Consider the following 9,317-nt stretch of genomic DNA (forward strand, 5'->3'; position numbering starts at 1 on the left):
AATTTATTATTAATTCTTCTTGTTTAGTTTTGTTCAGATGTGTGCTCCAGATAGCACACGTGTATCTTTTTCCTAGATTTAGCTCTTGATTCTAATTTACAACACATAAAATGACATGTTTTGAGTTGACTAGTTTCTTTAATGGACACATCTGTTTTAGGGTTTATTTCCATCTAAAATGACTTATCAACAAAGTAGTAACTTTGAAAATACAACTTATTTAGCCAAATGCAAATAAATAGTAATTCCTTTTTATTTTAACTTCACCAAACTAGTCCTGCTCCTCTGTTTACGCTCGCACATAAAACTACATTGCTATCCAACTCATTAACACTTTTGATTCAGCCTGCATTATGTTATGGTCACAACATCCTGTTTCTACATAAAGTACATCCAACTCCGCAAACCGCTCTAAAGATGCCATTTCATTGGGACGGGGATGAGGTCAATGACACAAAACAGAAAGTTTAGGGCTTCGGTTTTGTTTATTGTATTAGAAACACACATGTCTGCCAACATCTGTCAACTGCATCCAAGCACTGATTTAATATAAACTGAGGAAACATATATACAAACATAATGTTCAAGAACTTTTTAAAGAGGAAATGTTATTCAGTTGTCATGGTTTACCAAGTGAAAAGAACTCGCAATACCCTAATGAGTATTTCGTCACATCAATACCAACCAGGAAATGCGTACATTTATCTTGTATAGCCACAGTTTATGAATTTGTGCAGGGATCACGAGTAACATAGGCTAACTGTTAGATCAAATCTGTCATAACAGAAGTGTAAAAAAAAACAAACTATTACATTAATTTATATTGCTCTTTAGTTTGCAAGAACACAGTCACAAACACCACTCATTTCAACGTTGTCCTATTTTTAATAACTATACATTTGATTGCGGGTCGTTTCCCTTTGAAAAACACGTTTTGCTATAAAGCAGGCACGTTGAGTCTGATGCTGACGAATGAACTTACCTGTCTGTAAGAAAGGTATGCCTCCCATAGATAAACCGTCCACGAAAATCCCAAAACAGCATAGAATATCTGCTTCTCCACCGGGAGGTCAAATATACTTTCAACCATCTCTGCTCTGTTTTTGGTCAATGTTTTTGGAGCAGGACTGACTAGCTCGCAGGCTAACGATAATGTTAACGTTACCTAGCCTGACTGGTAGTTTTAGCTAGGCTAGCAGCTACTTAGCTTCCACTCTACACACAAACAAACAGACAGCACTTTATAGTTGAATAAAAGGAACACCGTTCCCACGTTAAATTGACAGATACCGACTAAAAAATGTTAACTCGGTAATCTTTGCATCTAGTTTCCATTCCTAAGTCAAGGCTTTTACAGCTAATATCTTTCCATTCATGCGAGATGCGAATCTGACGATGAGGTCTGACACCAAATTCTACCCCTGGAGAAACAACGACTACTACAACTTTGGTTCCGCAGCTGATTCATTCAAGGAATTTCTGGAGGTCAAACATATGTGTATTGTGTAAGATACACCATACATTTTTGTTTGAAACAAGGCAGACTTTTACTCTCTATTTGTCTTAACCCATACGTTTGAATGAGTTATTCCTCGTTAAATGCTTGAAAATAAGAGTCTGGGTCTTTTGTTTCATAGTCTGTGTTCTGGTCAAATAGCCTAAATTAAACGAGAGCAGTGTTAACAATTATGCTAACTCAATGCAGTCGCTATATGTTTCCACCAAACAAACACATGGTTGGCGTTTTGATGAGAGCCAATTTCTCATCTTCATTTGAAAAAAAAAATACCTGTTACAGGTTTTTATATATATATATATTGTGTGTGTGTGTGATGGACATTGAGATTAGTAATCTATTTAATCAGGAGAAACACAGCAGATGACGTAAAATCAATCTAACCACAATCATGATCACGATGCCTTCCGCTTTGCAGCAGTACATGACTGGAATACACTACAAAATACCCTGAAACTTACATCTCTGATCCCAATTTCCACCTTTAAGCAAAACCTCCAAAATTACATTGTTGACTCTTGTTCCTGCTGACAATCATGAACCATATTTATACACACATATTTAGCTCTTATTCTTTATCTTTCTCGTTGACTGTCTTTTTTTTATTCAGTTGCTTGTTCTATGTGTCATGCGTTTGACTATGTAAAGTTGTACAGTATGTTTATTTCCTTTTTATTCAGTTGCTTGTTCTATGTGTATGTGTTTGACTATGTAAAGTTGTACAGTATGTTCATATCTATTTCGTGTAGCCTCTTGGCCAGGTCATGTTTGTAAATGAGAATTGGTTCTCAAACAGTTTACCTGGATAAATAAAGGTTAAATAAAATAAAAATAAAATGTTTGGGGGGCCCCCAGGACAAAAAATAGCTGCTGTATCGTCCCATTTTTTGTGCAGTGTGAACAGTATTCTTATGTTGCAATATTTCATGATCCAGGTTTTGTTTATTACTTACATTTTAACACATTTGTAAAGAATGTGCACTATACAGTCACATCAGATCTCAACCTACCTGAAGGCCACTACCATGTCTGTTGATGTTCTTTTAATTGCACATATTCTTATTCCTAAACAAAAAAGAATGGATGATAATCTAGCCTTGTCTACAAACCCCATTTTCAAGTGATGATCACATGCCATTTCACTATGGCTAGTATTTATAAAAAAAAAAAAAAAAAAGTCCACTTTAGTAGAGGAACTAAGGCCACTAAACCTGAGGTACTGTACAATGAAGCACAATCATGTTTTTTAATCTTTGTCTATTTTCTGATATTGATGGTTAAAGAATATGTATGGTTGTAGAAGATGGTTGTATACCCCTTCCCCCTCAGTCCAATGTCCCCTTCAGTACGGCAGACTAATCAGATGTTGGTTCCATCTTGTTGCTCCATTGAAGGTCATAGTCTACAGATGGAAATGAGCATAGCATATTACTTCTTTGCAGATTACTCTTCAGTCTTGGGAGTGCACATTTGCAACAGTGTGTCTCTATTGTTTACATATGAGTAAGATATAAAACCTATTAACATTGTGTATGAGTAGTCATATGACTTTAGCATTTGGCAATGCTACCAGTGATTAGAGCTGTGGAGGAAATCACCAGCATTGGGAGGGTATAACTATTCTACTAATAGAAACAAAATATGTTACTGGGTGACTTCATCACAGGTTGGGGTGTTAAATTCCAGATTCCCTGATATCATAAAATATGGCACATAATTAGGCACATTTAGAATGCACATGTCGACTACGCGAAAGCAAGTTGCGTGGTTATGACACAATCGGTAGCCTATTTAACTGTCTATGATTTTTACAAAAACATAAAACGTTAACGTCTTTTTGATATACCGTCAGCAGGGTACCAACTAGCTAGCTAAGCTCATATGAAAAATGTTACTTTAATGTATCCAAAACGAAACTAGGTAAATCTTAAAAGGCGAAATCATTTTAAAAGGATATCTTCATATCAGTTATTTAAATAAATAAAACTGTAACAGGTGTATTTTTTTTTCAAATGAAGATGAGAAGTTGAACCTTAAACGACTAGAAATTAAATAAAATACTTGCTCTTCTTTCGAATTGGCTCTCTTTAAAACACCAACTATACATACAGTATATCTTATATCTATTAGTTAGCGGTTAGGGGATGGAGACATCAGAGGGGGACGTGAATAATTTAATAATTTACTTTTAGGATAAGTCTTTGGGACGTATAAATTATTTTTGTGGCAATTGTTTCCCTTACTTTAATGATCATGCATTTTAGATGTTTAATTTCCACCTATAATTCATATGTGTTTAAGTGTTTGCATTTCAAAGATGGAAAACAATTATTGATTAAATCGCTGATTTGTTTTATGCTGATTTGGTGATGTTCTTTTTCTTATTTCAAGAGATACATGTGATAAGGCAGATGCTGTTCTTTTCTCCAAGTTCAGTAAACCATTTATTTAAAATACAGACATATTAAAGTTATTTATTAAAGTTAAAAACATAGTTAGGTTTAAAACATAGTCAGATGGGGGTAACACCTGTTTGAGGGATTGGTTCCTCTACTACTTACACAAATCAGAGAAGTAAAAGGACTTCATATTTGTTTCCCAGGTTTACATTTATTTCTTTAGAAAGTGTTACATACATATTTGCCAACATCTGTCCACTGCATCACTGCAACACTGATTTAATATAAACTGAGGTAAAAAAAAAAAACATTCCTCAAGAACTTTGTAATAAGGAAATGTTTTTTTAGTCACATTTCACACGACTGAGAAGGCCTTGCTATAGGCTACTGACCATTTCTAACACTCTGAAAATCTGTACATTTATATTGGAGAACTATAGTATATACAATTGTGATCATGAGTTAACATAAGTGTTATCTGAATTATTTCATAACAATATCTAATAATCAATTGAATTGGATGTGCACCGTTTTAGTCTTGGTATTATTTCATTTCTATAAATTGTTCAGTTTGACAATTAAAAAAAAAAATAATACTATAATTGGGAGGAAACAAAAAAAAAATACTGGTACAGCTTATGAAAACACAAAGTAATTTGCCATAGCTATGTTAAAAAGGTGTTCAGTTAAATGAACTTCCAAGAAGCAGTTTGCTGTTGTTGGTGTCTGATGGGAAGAGGTCAGGCAAGGTGGTGCACACTGGTCTCCCCAGGACCACCACAGGTCTGAGGTACTGAAGCTGCTTAATAGCCAGGTCCCCACACCCAGTCAGGGCTTTGTCCAAGATGGACTTTAAGTTTTGGACTGATGTGAAGTCTCCAGTTATACCATGGGGCTTCATCAGTGGGGAATGAGTGCGTCTGCTGCGGCTGTGAGAGATTCCCAGCTGGTTGTTCTCCTTAACTGAACAACTGCGTCTGAAAGAGTCTCGCCTTTTCACCAGCAACGCATTCTTGTCTTTTGGGGTTGTCTCTTGTATGAACCTCAGGAATGAGGACTCAAAGCCCATAGGCTTATAAGCAGCAATGTCAAAAGTGCGTTGAGAAGGGCTACAAGGCTGAGTGTCTTTCAAATTTAAAGGCAGTCCAGACAATTCATTTTTCCGTTTTAATGGCTGGCGAACAGGAGGAGCGGGCAACAGAGCTGACCTGTACATTTTACCACCATCCTTGGTGCCTGATACGTTTTGGAAGCCCTCATCAGCAGTAAAGCGCAGGGAACATGGTGGCGAGAGGTCAACAGTGAGGGGGCGAAGAAGAGGTTTGATTTTATCCAAACTTAATCTCTCCTCCTGTTTTGGACTGTTCTGTGTTGCCGCAGCAGAGTCTTCGGTGTGCCCACCGGTGCTCGGTTCACCATAAAGCACCTCATCTGCACCAACAAGAACTCCATTTCTCACAACAGGGGGTGGCTCTTCCTCTTTCTCCTCTGGAAATTCCAGTGGATCATGACTATCCTCCTCCAGTGTGTCTGCCTTGATGGAGTGTAAGCTCATTGGTGCAGGCAGTCCCTCCGTGTTTTCTGGCTCTGTCTGATACTCCATTTTGCGAACTCCATTTGGGGAACACGCTCCTGTACCTGTTGGCCTTGCCGACTCCCTTTGAATCAGTTCCTCCAGCTGCTCAGCATTGAAAAACAGCTTTTCTTCATTCTTATCAAGATATTTTCGACGCATGCGGTGAACGCTCACGTAGTGACGGTGCAAGCTCCCAATGTACGTGACGACAGAATCACAGTCCTGAACCATGCATGGGTAGGCCACACGCATACAGCGGTCTTGGCACATCTGTAGTGCTTCTTCATGAGATCTGAAGACAAAACGGTTGTAAGAATATCTTCTCTCTCTCTTTTTTTCCAACACTTTTTTTTCCACAGCCGCCTCCTCACCCATTTCCTCTGACTCTGCAGTTATTTGAGGCTTGGTACTCGATCCCTCAACCAGCGTGGTGGTTGAAACTGTTTCGTCTTTCGGAGGACTCTGTGGTGTGACAATAAGCTTCTTTTGGCATCCAGTAAGTGACTTTTTGTGAGTGCTCTGCAGACATACCACCAGTGAATCGTAGTCCTCACAGTGACTATAAATTGTATGTTTTTTAAGAGCATCATCATGGCTGAACACTTTTGTACAGCCTTCAAACTTGCACCTTATTAGCTCTGGTGGTTGTGAGTGGTAATCACGAGTGTGACGAACTAGGCTGCTTTTAAGGTGGTAGGAAGCGCTACAGTTGGCAAAGTGACACTTGAATTGGGGTTGAGGTTCATCCGAGTTTGGCCGATGCCTTTTCTTAGCAGGCTCTTTTCTGACTTCTGGACTGTGATGTGCATCAAAATCTTTTTCCAACAAGAGCTGAGAGCGATTGTAATGATGTATCAACTGTAGGTGGCGCACAAGGCCTCCCTGGGTGGAAAATGCGGCATCGCAATTTTTTGCTACACAATGAAAGGGTTTACTGAATTTATCCAATATATAGCAGAGGTTACTTTTGGCTACTAAACGTCTTGTAGTTCTGACCTGTGTGCCCCTATCCTCGCATTCTCCCTTCTGTTCATTGTCTTCCTCTCTACTCTCTGCCTCATCCTCTCCTTCCTTTTCAGATGGAGAATGATTGTCAAAGTTTTGTGCATTTTCCCTTACAACGGTTGAGTTTTTTTTCTCCTGTTGGCATTGCAACTTTGGGATCTCTTTCTTCTTCACTTTTAGACCATGCTTTGTCAGGTGCTGAGATGTATGCTTTGAAGGGTCTTTTTTTCCATCATACTGTACAGATGCACAGCTTATTTTGTCAACCAAAGTCCCACTCAGGTTATGTATCTGAATGTAGTGGGCCCGCAACACATGTTTTTGTCTGTGACTTTTGGAACAAAGCTGGCACACATAAGGCTTAAATGATGTATTTTTCAGAGAAGTCAACCTTTTGGCCTGTTCAAGAGTGCGGCCATGTTTGATGTTATAGTGTCGCATTAAGCTGTAACTCTGAGCAGTCCTGAAGCTGCAACTTTTCATCTCACAGATATATGGCTTAGCAGTTGCTAATGATTCAACACTGTGTTCTACATCCGGTGCTGATGCTTTAGTTTTGACTTGAACCTTTTCCTTAGGCTGATGTGAGGGCCTCTTCTGAAGCAACACAACGGGGGGCTTTGCCATTATTGCCTGATGAAGAGATATTTGTGATGAATTAGACTCTGGGTCAGGCTGAGGAGGCTCATTTGGCACACTGTGAGGTGATGAAGAATTCAGGTCCAGTTTACTGAGCCCACAAAGAATTTCACACAAAGCATCATTTTCTGCTGGAAGGCTTGAGGAGCATTGAAGGGTTTCAGTGTTTTTGGGATGAGTGGTAACTTTTCTTTCTTTGCCAGCCTCCACAGTTTGTAATGGAATCGATCGCTCATCTTTTCCCTTTTCCACACCCTCTGGCTCAGTTTCAGTCTTTATCCCTTTGGACTTTGAATCCCACTCTTGGTCATGTTTGTGTGCTTTGTTCTCCAGTTTAAGGTGTTCTGGGTGGGCACATTTCAGATGCCTCTGGACATCTCTGGCTCTGGAGAAAGTCATGCCACACTTCTCAAAACCACAGGTGAACTTACTTCCATCAAAACACACAGCTACCAAGGTCATCGTTGCTTTGGGATCTTTGCTGTCTGATTCTTGCAAAGAGGAGGCACAACTTACTAAGGAAGATGTAAGGACATCCCCATTTACAGTCTCTTCTTTATCAACTGACTTATTAAGGCGGGTTGTTGCTTCAGTAACCGTCTTAAGAAGTTTCCGTTTTGCCTTTCTTTGAGCCTCAAAGTCTTCTTCAGAGAAGGTGATGTTGTGTGTGGATAAATGCTTCATGAATTCTTTTTTGGATAAATAGAATTTATTACATTTAGAGCTAGAGCAGGTAAATGCTGCATCTCTGAAATGCTGTGCTTCATGGTGATAGATTTGTCCCAGGTCAGAGCAAGTGACATAACAGCCTTTCAGCTCACACTGGTAGTTTAGGTGATAGCCATGGGTCTGTTTGTGCAAGACAAGTTCATTGGAAGTCCTAAACTGATCGCCACAACCTAGAACCACACACATGTAAGGCTGATTACCATAGTGAAGTCTTCGATGTTTGCGGTGATGGTGTGCGGAGACAAAATGGCGTCTACAAAAAACACACTTCTCCCGCCTGTCTCTCATCTGATGAAAATGTTTCACATTGTCATCACCTTTGTGCTCTGACTTTAGATGGACATACAGGTACTTGGAATGTTTAAAAGTCCGAGTGCACCCGGTTCCTGGACACGGATACTCATCCCGGTTCTGCACACTGAAGTGTTGGTTAATGTATTCGAATGTTACATGCTCGTCATCTTCCACATTCTTCTCCTTCAAAGTTTTGGCTTGTTGCACAATGTGTTGCAGCACTTCAGGATCATGTGTGGATTTGTAAAACTGCATTAAGGAAGGGTCTATGGTGATCTCACCTGGTTCAATATCATCATCCTCATCCACTGGTTTCTGCCCGTCCTCGTTCTTAATATTGTTTTTGTCCAGATATGTTTCACTCTGCACATGTTCTTTCAGGTGAGGAACAAGTTCCTTTCTGCTCTTAAACTTTTTCAAGCACACAGGGCAGGGGTGCCTGTTGTCCTCTGCATGTCTTTTAGAGTGGTGAATGATTTGGGTGTCAGTGACTGACCTCATACAAATTTGACAGCAGAACTTCTGTTTCTTTGTCTCTGATTCTCCTTGGATTTCTACTATGTTGGAAGACTGTTTTTTATCCTGCTGCTCATGACCATCAAGACTTCCATTAATCTTCTTTTGATGCTCAGATTCTAATTTCACTGTGATTCCCTGTGGCTCATGTTGTTTACCGTTGTCTCTTTTGTCTACCGCCTCCTCCTCTTCTCCTTCGGACTCCGGCATCAGCCCTAGAAGGGTGATGCAATGGTACTTGAGAGTTTTCCAGTCCCAGAATTCAGGGTCAAAAGGCCAGTATGCTTTCAGAGCTAGTAGCAACTCGCAGCGTAGTGAGTTGGGAATAACCTCATTTTCCTGGTCATACTTTTGGTCTGGGCCTAGGTAAAGCTCCTTAAGGGACCCAAAGACCTCCCGGCTGGGGCCAAGCAGAAACTCTGTGAGTAAACAGGCACGCAACACTTCTAGGTCCCCTGGAAGAAGGCAGGACACTGTCTTACAGACAGAGATCCTTGTTTCTGCGTCATCCAGCTTTGGAAGTTGAAGGGCTTTGACACAAAGTTCAACTGAGGCAGGTACCCCCATTTCCTCCGTCTGAAAATAAAGTGATATACTATCAGCATAATTTCCATCAAATAATCATGTATTGGATCTTTTTTTT

At 39.7% G+C, this 9,317-nt stretch overlaps 2 protein-coding genes across 2 annotated transcripts in view; both read right to left on the minus strand.

The window, feature by feature from the left end:
- Positions 1-1,429, minus strand: part of zmpste24 (zinc metallopeptidase, STE24 homolog) — a 5,625-nt gene extending 4,196 nt beyond the window's left edge. Inside the window, exon 1 of the mRNA XM_032501328.1 lies at positions 983-1,429. Coding sequence (XP_032357219.1) covers positions 983-1,090 — 108 coding nt within the window. The 5' untranslated portion in view covers positions 1,091-1,429. The remainder of the gene's footprint in view (positions 1-982) is intronic.
- A 2,677-nt stretch (positions 1,430-4,106) lies between these two features.
- The window catches only part of rlf (RLF zinc finger), a 21,167-nt gene continuing 15,956 nt past the window's right edge, over positions 4,107-9,317 (minus strand). The window contains exon 8 of the mRNA XM_032501327.1: positions 4,107-9,250. Within this exon, the coding sequence (XP_032357218.1) occupies positions 4,598-9,250 (4,653 nt within the window). The 3' untranslated portion in view covers positions 4,107-4,597. The remainder of the gene's footprint in view (positions 9,251-9,317) is intronic.

This window comes from Etheostoma spectabile, chromosome 20, assembly GCF_008692095.1.
Source record: "Etheostoma spectabile isolate EspeVRDwgs_2016 chromosome 20, UIUC_Espe_1.0, whole genome shotgun sequence".
NCBI lineage: Eukaryota > Metazoa > Chordata > Actinopteri > Perciformes > Percidae > Etheostoma > Etheostoma spectabile.